Source organism: Cicer arietinum, chromosome 7, assembly GCF_000331145.2.
Source record: "Cicer arietinum cultivar CDC Frontier isolate Library 1 chromosome 7, Cicar.CDCFrontier_v2.0, whole genome shotgun sequence".
In the NCBI taxonomy this organism is placed as follows: domain Eukaryota; kingdom Viridiplantae; phylum Streptophyta; class Magnoliopsida; order Fabales; family Fabaceae; genus Cicer; species Cicer arietinum.
This window is the reverse complement of record NC_021166.2, coordinates 30,023,953-30,037,693: the sequence shown is the minus strand read 5'-3', so window position 1 is coordinate 30,037,693 and position 13,741 is coordinate 30,023,953. Positions and strand designations below refer to the sequence as shown.

Sequence of the window (13,741 nt, the reverse complement as noted above, 5' to 3'; positions counted from 1 at the left end):
AATTTTGTAACTGGGATGTCGATCAACTACTCCAACTGAATTTTTGGTTTCTATCCTAGCTGCATAAATTACTTCAACTTTTTTAAATCTTGGGTGCAATTGAACTACTTAATCTCAAACTAATTGTGTTTCACTTTCAACTGTATGAATGAATTTGTACATACAAGCCTCCCTGTTAATTGTTTTAAGTTCTGCAAACATATTTTATAGAATTAGCTGTAAGATACCGATAAACGAAAGCAAGTACACCTTGACGGTGCACTACTATTTATTAAATGGTTCACCATTGCATCTTGTGTTAAAATATTGCAGTCATGCCCTATTTCTTTCCCATTTATGTCATTTTTCACATCACAATATGCGATAGAGCTGCAAAAGGAGAATACACATTTGAGCAAAGTGTTAGGATAAGTGTGAATAGTCAGCCTTATATTAATTATGAATGAATTAAATGTTACATACATAAAAATGATGTTTCAAATATTTTTTTGGATGAGACCGAGCAACTTCTAAGGTGAAGTATTGAACAATGTCCAAGGGGTTTTGTACCAGCGCCCCCCCCCCCCCCCCCCCCCCCCCCAGTCATTATTAAAAGACTATTTTACCCTCCATCTCATCTATAAAAACCCAAAAAAAAGTTTACCCACATTTTTCACCAATTCATTCGAAAATTTCAAATATCTGATTTTGATCCAACCCATCCCTCAAATATCTGAAAGATTCGAAACGCAAAAGTAAGTCCATTTTCGAAACTTTGCATTTTTTCGAAACTTTCGAAATGCATCCCTCGAAAGTTTTGAAGATTCGAAACAGAAACTTTCGAATGTTTACTTGAATCTGAAATGTTCGAAATGCATCCCTCGAATTTTTTGAAAGCTTCGAAACAAGAAACTTTCGAAAGTTTCTTGAATTTAGAAAGATTCGAAATGCAAGGGCAGAGAAATGTTCGAAAGGCCTGGCAAATTTTCGAAGTTGAGGGAAAGTTTCGATGGTCTTGGGAAATCTTCGAAATGCATTTCAAAATTTTTGAATTCCTTCAAAGTTTCGAAACATTTTTTTATATATTATTTATATTTTTTTTGAAACTAAATGGGAAACATTATTTATATATTGTTTATATATTATCTTGGGAAACATTATTTATATATTGTTACATTATTTTTTTATTGTTTATAATTTTTTTTAATATTTATATATTTATATGTTGCAGTGCCTAGGATGAGAGGTGCCTTCGGCCAAATTATTTGCAATATTATAGGTTGTGATAGAGGTGGTGGGTGCAGAGAGAATTCCACCAACAGCATCAAATAGACGACGAAACGAAGCAAATCGTCAAATTAGGCATCGTCGTCGAAGACAAGACATCCATGATGATGTCCCTGATCCTCAGATGGAGGAGGATGTCCGTGAGCCTCAGATGGAGGAGGATATCCGTGAGCCTCAGATGGAGGAAGATGTCCCTAGCCTCAGTTGGAGGAGGATGTCCCTGAGCCTCAGATGGAACATGCTGATGATGCTGGATTCCTCGGAGGACCGATGTTGAGACATGTGTTGACACAGTATGAGCACCACGTGACTCGGAGGCTATGGGAAGGAGAGGTATATTTCAATTTGAGACATTTTAAGTCTATTTAATTCAAGTGTTTATTGAAATATATTTATTCAATTATTTATTTAAATATATTTAATTAATTGTTTATTTAAATTTATATATTTAATTATTAAATTAAGTTTATTTAATTAATTGTTTAGTTAAATTTATATATAATTAATTGTTTAGTTAAATTTATATATAATTAATTGTTTAGTTAAATTTATATATAATTAATTGTTTAGTTAAATTTATTTAAATTTATTTATTCAAATATTTGTTTAAGGTTATTTAATTAAGTTTATTTAATTTGTTGTTTATTTAAATTTATTTATTCAATTATTTGTTTAAGTTGATTTAATTAATTGTTTATTTAAATATATTTATTGAATTATTTATTTATTTAATTAATTGTTTATATAAATTTATTTATTCAATTATTTGTTTAAGTTGATTCAATTATTTGTTTAAGGTTATTTAATTAATTAATTACTTTGTAATTACTCGTAGAATCGTGGACCGTTAAAAGTCATTACTCATAGACTGAAGTTGAAGAAGTTTTCCGAAGTTCCTTTGCCACATCCTGTAGAGCATTGGATTCGGGAATCTGGGCTGCTACCTCTGTCTTCGGCCTACCTCACTATGGCTGATGTTGGTCTAATCTCCGCATTTGTTGAAAGATGGCACAGGGAGACCAGCTCATTTCATTTGTCATTTGGAGAGATGACTATTACTTTAGACGACGTCGCGGCTCTCCTTCACATATCACCCCATGGTAAATTTTTTGATGCACCTGTGAATATGAACACTAATAATGCTGCGAGAGCTGCACATGAGTACTTAGGTGCAACTTGGGAGGAATCTCTAGCTGAGATTAATTTTAATAAATGTGCCCAATATAGATTGCAATGGTTGTGTGATTTATATAGTCGTCTCATTCAAACTAACCAGTTTGAGTGTGCGGCTAGAACGTATCTATTGCATTTAGTTGGCAGTACAATTTTCGCCGATAAAACACATACGTGTGTGGAGGCGAAATACATTAGTTTATTTATTGATTTAGATCATTGTCGACACTATTGTGGGCTGCCGCAGCATTGGTTTTCCTTTATGACAACATGGGAGATGGGGTTGTCCACGACACTCGACAGTTGGGAGGTTACATGACCCTTTTACAGGTATATCCATTTATTTAATTATTTTATTTATTAAGTTGTATTATTTTACTTATGTATTTAAATTAAGTTGTATTATGTTACTTATGTTGCAGTGCTGGATTTACGAACACTTCCCTAGGATCTGTAAGCGGGGCGATAGAGGTGCGGTTCCTGCACATCTTCCAAGAGCATGTAGGTGGATTGCAAAACATGCTGTTGAAGGTGGATTAGTGACCTATCGGCAGAGACAACGACACCAATATGACATTATATAGTGTTGCTATCACGTAACCCAAGTCTGGTAAAGACACCCACTTATCTTTTCCTTGAGCACCCAATTTTGATATTTTCAATGACTTGCGCACTGATTCAACATTGTCATCAAAAATATTAGAATAAACATCTTTATGTAGACCAATCTCTTTATCCAATTGTGATCGAACTAAAGCCCAAGATTCTTCGGTCCAACCTAGCAATGTTGCAATTGCACGAAACCCACAATTTCCATCAGCCACAACATCTACTATGTCCTCAATATACAGACGTATATAAGTAGGAAATTGTGTCTTAAAAGAATGCTGAGATGATTGAGATTGTTGCCTTGCAGAACGTTGAGATGATTGAGATGGTTGTCTTGCCTTTGCAAATTCTTGAGAGCATCAACATACTCCCGATATGAAGGATCACGAGGAGTATCAAATTCTTTTTTCTTTTTACCAGCTCATTTGGTTCTCACTTTCTCTGGTGGTGCAAGTATTGATGTGGTATGTGGAAATACAACTTCACGCACCTTTGCCTTGAATATCCTTTGACTTATAATATCGTGTTTCTTCATGTACGCTTTCATTGCTTCCAACTCTTCAGAAAAGTCATAATCTGATAAAGATTCTTCATCCTCTAATTCATGTGCAATGCTTAAATGTTTCCAAAAATCATGAATGTTATCTAAAGGGATAACATTACCATATATCTGCAACTTAGCCAACGCACAAGCACATGGTAATCCATGAGTTGTTCTAATTGTACAACCACATTCTGTTTTGTTAGTACCTACAATCTTCACCCTTTCCAACTGTTTATCAATTAATTTCATACATTTTCTTGATACACAGTGATGTAGATTTTGAAAAAATTGTGAATTATACCCGTGCTCAACATCCTTGATGGTTTTCTGAAAAGAAGATTGAATGATACATATTTGGTTCTTCAACATCATATTCACTGCATCCCAACTTTTACACAAATCACCAAAACTAGTTTGAAGCATGTTTTTCAATCTTCAATGAGCAGACTTAACTCTACAAATAAATTAAATAACACCAATTAAAACAAATCACATAAACTAGTAAATCATGTTTGCTAAAACAACACAATTCATATTTTAAAAATACCTGTTAGATGTTGTGTTCCCCAAATGCATCACTCTATTGGTCCAAACGTTGACAAACCTTTCTTTGTAAGGTGTTAACCATGAATCTTTCACATAATCAACAAAAAGAATAATATCGGCACACAATAGCTCAAATTGTTGCAAATGATGATCATACTCTTCCACACTAGTCGAATAGACAATCTTTTTCCATAAATCCATTACTTCTTCTTGTCTATCCTTTTTGACACAATGTTTGCATTTTGCCCCAACATTTTTTTCAATATGAAAACGACATAGCAAATGTATTGAAGTAGGAAACACAACACTAATCGCATTCATCATGGCAAGATCTCTATCAGTCACAATAACTTTAGAAATCAAAGACTCAGATTTGAACAACATTCGTACCTTCTCAAATGCCCAGATGAAGTTATCTTGTCGCTCTTTTTCCAAATAAGCAAACCCAACTGAAAATGTCAAACTAGTAGAAGTGACACCGACTATTTCAAGTAATGGCAACCGATATCTGTTTGTTTTGTATGTGCTATCACATATCAAAACAAAATGAAATGTGTTTAACAACTTTATACAGTCAGGATGCGTCCAAAAAATATCTCTCAAAATATCAGAATTTTCCCGTCTTCTTGTCCAATGCACATAATTTTCTTGTTGTATTAACTTCAACAGATGCTGCATTTCTGTGTACGGACCTCTCAATGATGATCGATAAGTACTCCTTGCTTTATATATTTGACTGGGAATAGTGACATTGGTTTCATTTCTCACTTTCAAAGCATTTAGAATGAATCTGGGTGCAAGCTTATACTTTGTCATATCATTGACAAATTTCCTCTCTTCTTCGTTTAAACGCCCCAAATAGGAATGACCGGTTACAGTATCAAGTAATTCATGATTGTGTGTCCCACAACGAACACTAATTTTCCATCCTTCACCGACACTTAATGGTACACATCTGAGAGTAAATGGACAGTTTTCCTTATGAGAGCAAGTTACTGATTTTTTTGATTCTGATTTATATCTTCCACATATTCTAAATATTGAATTTAAAAAAAATTAAAAATAATTTCTAACATAAATATTGAATTTAAAAAAAAATTAAAAAACATTTCGAAAGTTTGACTTATTGTAAAAGTTCGAATTCTGATTTTCGAAAATCTTAAACATTCGAATAAAACATTCGAAACTTTAGTGACAATCCAAACTTTCGAAGACCAAATTTCATTTCGAAATTTTGAAAAATTCGAATATACATTTCGAAAGTTTGGTGAAAGGCCAAATGTTCGAAGCATTAGTGTATTTCGAAACTTTCAAATGCAAGCAAATATTCGAATAATGTCCATTTCGAAAATTTGGTGTTTATCCAAATTTTCGAAAATTTGTATTTTTTTGAAAGAAATTGCATTTCGATGGTTTTAAAATAACAAAAGTTTCGAGTAACTTACTAAAATTCATTTCGAAACTTTTAAACTTTCGAATCCAACATTTTTTTTCAAAATTTTCGAAAGTGGTGGGGTGTGAAATCAGAATGGTAATTTTTTTATGATGTTATACTGTTTTACAGAGGGGTATAATAGTCTTTAAAAAAATACTGGGGGGTGGCAGGTAAAATTGGGGGGTGCCTGGTACAAAACTCATGTCCAAGTCATGAATTTGAAGGAAAAATAAAGAGGGCATAAGAAGGATGATAATTTGGAAAGATTTAAATATGTCTTTGGTTTCTGCAAATATATCACTTTTTTTATTTTAGTCCTTATAAATTTTTTTGTTTGAATTTAGGCCCTGTGAAATTAGAGCCAATCAACTTTAGCCTCTAACATCAAATCAACATTACAAAACAAAGCGTCGGGACACGTGACCCTATAAATGCATACTAAGACATCATCTTTTATGATATATTAAAAATTAAAATGTTTTATATTATTAATAAATTTATTAATTATCATTTAATAATTAATGTTATTTTATAAATAAAAAATATAAATAGAAATTAAAAGTGGTATTTACGAGTTTTAGGAAAACTCATCTTCCGTGCCACGATGGTTTGTCAACTCTTTTTTTTTTTTTTTTTTTTTTTTTTTGGTTGTTTTATTTTATTAACAATTATGAACTAAATCCAAACAAAAAAACTTACGAGCACTAAAATCAAAATGTGATATATTTGTAGAGACCAAAGACATATTTAAACCATTTAAAAAATATTTGCTTATTAGCCTATTTGAGACCATAGAAAGACTTCAAAATGCTAAAATCTTAATCTCTTTGCTTCAATTTGAGTATATAACCGTTAGCCACAAACTTGACTTTATGTTTTTTCAATCGATCCATCTTACCTTATATTTGAGTTTATAAACCTATTTATGCCAATGAGAAATTTATAAGGTGGCAAGTTAGTGATATTCCATGTAGGACTATCAATTTGCACTCGTGAGTTGGAGATCTGTGCTGATATTGCCTTATTTCGGGGCCCGTGGATGGAGATTTTTCCCCAATGAAGATGGAGACTGTTGAAAAAATCCCCTAAAAGAAGTTTGGGGATGGGGTTGAGAATCATTACCTCCGCCCTGCAAAATATCATCCCTGAGAATATTATTACAATATCCTTCTATAATAAACAAATGAGTTACAAATACAATAATTTTCCGGGTCGTACTTTCATTTTTCTAAAAACCCAACATAATGTAAAACAATATATTTTATTTATTTTATTCCAAAAAGTCTCAAGTAAAATGAAATTCATTCTAAAAATAATGTTTTATAATTTTTATGTTGATGGAATCTGTGCAGAGACCCATAGAGATCTGTAGGGATGGGAACAAGAGAGAAAATCTCTCCATAATAGAAAACGAGGATGTGGATGGAGACATATTGAGGGGCGGAGAACCAGCCCTATTGACATTCCTACTTCCATATAAAATTTTGTTCCAATGTTCAAAAATGTCTAAGTGTGTATACTTTAAAGCATAGTTATAAAAAAATACTTGGGAAGACAAAATGAGCATGTCTTCGTTTACTTAATAGAAAAATAACAAGACCTAGCCTAGTGTTGGAAGAGTTGCTAACATAACTGTTGCACAAAAAAAGGATCCTAATTCTATTTTTTGGGTAGCCTAGTTGGAACAGAGTCCAAACCGTTGTAGAAAATTCTGACGTCTCACTATCAACTCAAATATTAGTTCCATTGTGCACCTAGATAACATAAGTATGAGGATACTCAGGGAACCTACTAGAGGTCTAATATTAGTATAAAAGATTGATGTTTGATTCTTTGTAACATATTCATCTTAACTTTAAACCACAAAAAGTCTAAATCTTTGTACATCGATAACAAATAAAAACAAACACAATGATCTGATGGATACCTCACCATCATTGTTCTAGATAAAAAAATTCAACCTGAGGGACAAGAGAAACTTTGAACTTATAATGCTAATATAGTTACTCAGAATAGTCTAAACAAAAATAAGTCAATGAACACTAAACTAACTTATTTAAAGACAAATCAGCAATGCCAGCAATGAGATCATCAACTGACTCTTCCTTCGGATCCTTCCCATTCACTGAATAATCAAAAGCTGATGGCGCCGGAGGCAAAGACTTCTCAGATAGGGCTTTTTCCAACTGTTTAACTAATTCACCCTCCTCAGATGGAATGTCCAAATCCCAGATTTTGAAGATATTCTCAGCTGCATCATCAATCTCATAAGTTGCAGCATTCAGGTTCAGTCCTAAATCAAATATTTCATTCTTCTCAAGGTCTTCTTCATTATAAGTTGGCAGAAAAGGATTTCCCTGAAAACTTGAAGAGGGTAAAGTTGCAGTCAATTCGTTGTCTTGAATTTCATCAGTGCTTGTTTCAACAGCCATACTTATATGGTTAATATTATAGGCCGAAGAATGATTTGGTAAGTGCTCTGCATCAGAATTTGAAGATTCTTGATTAAGTTCTAAAGTTATCTTTTTCTCCTCACTATAGGGGAGACTTTCATTGTTTTCTTGACCATCAGTGCTGAAAGATTGTGACTGGGAAGTGATAATTTCTAACAAGGCATCCCTCAGAGGGATCCAATCACTTCCTGAAATATCAGAATCCTGATTTAGGCAAGAATCAACCCATGCAAGATCTTCAGGAGAAAAAAATTCATTCTGCCGGGAAACTGTGGAATTGAGAGTGACAGAAGAAGCTAAAACTGCACTCTCTGCTTCTTCAACATCCATTGCTACAAGTCCATATAAATACAACAAAAAGAATAAAGCATTATGTTGTGTTTACCAATTAAACATCATATAGTAACTTGTTGCATACATTAATATGGAAATCTCAATCAGAATCAGAACAGCACTAAAAATTGTTTGCATGGACAGCCGCAACATAACAAAAGAGATGTCATCCCAATGCCAAAAAATATATGAAAAAACTGACCACATCTGATGCATGCATTCAGTAATGCAATTTGGCTAGTAAATAAAGCATGCAACCCCATATAACTTCCACTAATTGATACATCAAAACCTGGATCCAGGTTCGCCCAACTCCCACCACAGTATCCAGATGTAAGGATTTCTAATGACTAAACTGGTTTTTTAAATGTCCAGTTGAATGATAAAAAGAATTTTAATCTGTTGATTTACATGAATTCACATATATATAACAAAGTTAAGTAAAGGCCATAGCCATACATATGAAGTGATAGGATGCGCCTCCCTATTGAAAAGATTAATGAGAGAAGAAATGAAGGAGAAGGAAATAATGCTACCTGAGTCAGTAAAGTTTGTTTGCCTAGTTAGTTACGAGTAGTTAGAAGTGATAATGGATCATAGATTTAGTATAAAATGGAGAAGTCATGTTTGTTTGCCTAGTTTGTTCGTCTTTTCGTTTCAACTGATTTTCCATTTCTGTATATCCTATACCTATTTCTATCATATAGCAATAATAGTCATGAAGAATTTGTATATGTATCGGTTCAAAATATAGGAAAAAATGTTTATTGACATAACTTTATAATATGCCAGATATTCAAGAAATCTAGTTCTGTCCCACTCTAAGGTCCTTTACAGAAAACCAAAGATAATCCTCTTTAATCTTTCTTTCCTCTACTTTATAGCCTATCATCTCTCATTCTCTAACTCCATAACTAAATAGGTATTATAACTAACTAATTAAGTGGCTTACCTAACAATACTCCCCCTCCTTAACATGTACCTAGTTCACAAGATAAACAGCTTGTGATGGCCAGAAAAGAATGAAGTCAACCTCTTGGATACCTATGTAGTCAATCCCGGATAGCAGAGAGGTGCAGCTGACCCTGAAAGTGGGATTGTGGGATAGCATGTAATGGGATGACCGCTATTTAATCATTTCTTGGACATATATAATATAAAGTTAAACACGCCATACACGACCCCTTTTGTGACGACCGCATCCTTAAACACGCCATACACAATCCCTTCTGTGGCAGATGTGCCCTTAATTTGTGCCCCCCTTCCTTCACCGTCGTGGCTAGTGTTCATTCCATTTTCTTCGGCACAATCGTGACGCTACCCACCCTATGAACTACCTACTTAGATACGAACGTTGGCAGAATAATGACCAAGTTACAGGCGATGGAAACAGTGTTGTCAAATAGTGAGGCTGTAGTGCTATAACGCAGTAGAATTTGAACAAACTGCTGTTACCTAAAATCCGTGATATTATCAATGTTGTCTAATAGAGGCTATAGCATCACACAATTTGAACAAACATCTATCTTTTGTGATTTGTGATTGACAACATTGAGTGTTGGGTAGGAATGTCTTCAAGGGTCCAATATGACCACCTCAAAGACCAAAATGGAGGATAACAAGAAAGCAATATGAGCATTAAAAACATAGCGAATTAAATTGTATTGGCAGTGGCATGAAAGTCAATCCTTCAACTCTCCAAAGACACCTATGGATTCATAGCAATTGGCTAAAACATGTGGTCATACTCATGCGCAATGACGATGGCAGCATGTCCTATTTGGACAACGCATGATGAACAACCAATCTTATCAATCAATAGGTTTTTGCAATCACATCGCAACTACAAATATTGAAGCAATGATCAAGTTTTTACAATTTGAAGAAATCAAGACTAGGGTCGGAAATGAGTTGAGTTGAGTCAACCTTGGATTCAAGAGATGAACCCTACTGCCAGCACAATTTTAAATATTGATTATCAAACAAAAATGCAATTCATTACAGAGTTATTGCTTTCAATACCATAATTACCAAGCAAAAAAAAAAGGGTTAGCGTAATCGGACAAAATTTAGATACAATCCCAACATTACCCATAAGACTCTTCTTTCTATCGAATGTGAAAGAAAAGGGAGAAGAATAATAGAAAAACACCTTTCACTAGGTTTTGCGAACAGCCACTAATTAACGGTTATAAACTTGTTCACAGTTTATGTTCACAAAAATCAATGAATATAATCAATCAAGAAGCATTTTAAACCAGCAACATCGTAAAACAACAAATTAAGCGTAAATACATCAAACTCCGATCGAATGATAAGAGATAGAGAGAGAGAGAACCTTATTTCCACCACCGTCGCACCGAAGAAAGGAAAGAAGAAGCAGCGAGTAAAACCAAGTGCGTCGGTTATTTTTTTATTAGAGAAAAAGGACTATGCATAGGAATCATTTATTTCCGTAATGAATAGGAATCATTTATTTCACCCCACTTTTATGGCGGATAATTCTCATTTGAAAAAAAAAATTAATTAATTTTTATTCATGATAAAAAGTTTTATATATTTGATAAATAATTACTGAATAATTTTAAAAATAATTGCGACAAAACCAAACATTATAAATGATATAATAATAATTATGATTTATTAATAGTGTAAAAATTATTAAATTTACAGTATATATAAGAAGTAATTTAAAATAAAATAACTCATATTTAATGTAAAACTATTTACAACACCCATCTATTAAACTCAATATGTGTATTCTTTTCTTTTTTGAGTCATGCAAATATTTGGGTTGATAATAAAATTTATAGAAAGTTTAAATATGTATTTGATCTTTACAAATATAACATTTTTTATTTATTTTAGTTCTTATAAATTTTTTTGTTTGAATTTAGTCTTGTATAATTAGATATAATCAACTTTGGTCCTTACATCAAATTAACAATAAAAGAACAAAAAAATTTCCAAAAATCCTTATTTTAATTTATATTCATATTTTCTTTATAAAATAATATTAATTATTAAACGATCAATAAATAAATTTATTAATTAATAATATGAAATATTTTAATTTTTAATATATCACAAAAGATGATCTATTGATGTGTATTTATAGGTCTATGTGTCATGGCAGTTTATCATTTCATTTTTTATTGGCAAAAACCAATTGTCTATGATTTTATAGGGACTAAATCCAAAAAAAAAAAAACTTACAGTAACTAAAATCAAAAAGTGATATATTTGCAAGGACCAAACACATAAATTTTACAAATGTTTCACTTTGACACTTTTAAATATAAAACTAATTTATGATGAAGCCACATGTCTCGTTTTCTCTAAATTAAAAATCTATATAAATTTTGTCCAAAAAAAATTATAAATAAATTTATACAAAATACAAAATTTGAGAAAAAAAATTTAAGAGGGGTTCATAGTGGTTTGGAAAAGTTCATGTGCTCGTAATTATAACAAAAAAAAACTATTAAAGACTCAATAACACATGACACTTGGAGAGAAGGACATGTGATACAAGGGAGTGGAAGGAATGGCTTAAAGAGAAATAAATAAAGACAAGGGGGGAAAATGGCGAATAAGTGAATGAGGGGGCCACCCTATGCCATGAATTTTTTGCAGTGCAATGAATATGTGCTTGGAAAGGAAAGACATTGCATTAGCACTGTAACATCGCTTCGTGATGGGTACAAAGAGCCTTTATTTTCACTAGAAGGCGAGTATGTGCACTACACATGTGTAGCGACATGGAAACTTCCTATTTTATATATTGGTATTTTTCTCTCCCACTCAGTTTTTGTTTCTTCTATACTTGTCACAAAGAAAAATAATTACTTTCATTATCTTTGTATAAATTACTTCACATATTCTTATGTATATTAAGATTGATACATGTAATACACCAAAACCTCAAAGTACTAGCAAACAAAAATGATTATTTAGCTCTCTAAGAGAGGATCTCTAGAGGCGATTATGGGTGTTGATGTGCGACAGAAGAATATTATTCAGCTCCTTAAAGGGGTACACGCAACCACTCTAACACCCTGGTGAGTGAGAGTTGGATGAAGTGAGAGGTAAAAATAAATGTGTACATTGCTTCTAAAGGTGAAGTAGTTTATATAGTGAGTCCTCAAAATACTTGTAATTGTTAAGGAAGTTACGATTTATCCGATGTGTATTGCAGATTATCGTTTGATGTTGATAGAAGGTGGGACGTGAACACTAAGGCCATGTTCGATTGTCGCACACCTACATTAGACTTATGTGGTGGAAAATTGGGTTAATGCCCAATAGGGTACGTTGTGAGTTAGAGTCCACTTCAGAATAGTTGCCCCCAAGACTTTACTTTGGATGGCTGAAGTAGTGGTTTGAAGTGTTTCTTGCCCTCGAATATATTGGTCTATTTCCATGAGACTAAGGTTCTCCAAGCGGAATATTAAAAAAAAATTATGGTGAAATCATTGTGATTTGAAAAGGCGTTGTGCGGGTGCATGTGTCGTTTGATGCAATTGATGAGACAGATTCCTCTTCTCCATGTTGCCACGTGGGGTTTAGGGTCTGCAAGTATTAATTGCACTAGTGACATTTTGCTGAGGAGTACCTTTCCCTTAGTGGGATCGCATCCGTCAGATTGTTGCATTTCATTTGTTCCCTTGATTGCATGGACCTCAAAACTCTATAAATAGGAACAAAACTTTTGTTTTTACCTTCTTTGGCTTCATTGGGTTTCTTTCTCCCTTAGATACCCTTTCTTCATTTAGATGATTCTTCCAATACATTTAACTTATTCATCACTATGTGGACTCCCAGTATGTTCTATTTTGTCATTATCTATATGTGTTGTGTTGTCTCTTGTACCCATCTATGACTCGATTGTCATTATTCATTTTCTTTCAAATATTATACATGGTACTTCTCATTGCTATGACGTTTTGTTGATGAGTACCTTTTCCTTGGTGGGATCTCATCCGACGGATTGTTGCATTGGATTGTTCTCTTCATTGCGTGGACCTCAAAACTCTATAAATAGGAGCAAAACTTATGTTTTTACCTTCTTTGGCTCCATTTGGTTTCTTTCTCCCTTAGATACCTTTTCTTCATTTAGATGATTCTTCAAATACATTTAACTTATTCATCACTTTGTGGGCTCCCAATATGTTCTATTTTGTCATTATCTCTATGTGTTATGTTGTCTCTTGTACTCATCTATGACTCGATTGTCATTGCTCATTTTCTTTCAAATATTATATACGGTGCTTCTCTTTGCTATGATTGAACAAAGTTCGTTTTTTATATGGAGAAAGAAGTGAGATCCCCTCTAAAGGTGGCCCTAACTCTCGCCTCCTTCTTTTTGTATGTCTAAGTCAT

At 33.0% G+C, this 13,741-nt stretch overlaps 1 protein-coding gene across 1 annotated transcript; it reads right to left on the bottom strand.

Annotated features, from left to right (window-relative positions):
* Positions 1 to 7,397: 7,397 nt before the first annotated feature.
* On the bottom strand, positions 7,398 to 10,834 carry LOC101513894 (uncharacterized). Its single transcript, XM_004514285.4, has 2 exons — positions 10,698 to 10,834; positions 7,398 to 8,358 (listed from the first exon to the last, which is right to left on the bottom strand). Exon 2 carries the CDS (start codon positions 8,354 to 8,356, stop codon positions 7,616 to 7,618), a length of 741 nt encoding a protein of 246 aa, XP_004514342.1. The 5' UTR covers positions 8,357 to 8,358; positions 10,698 to 10,834; the 3' UTR covers positions 7,398 to 7,615.
* Between the last annotated feature and the right edge of the window lie 2,907 nt (positions 10,835 to 13,741).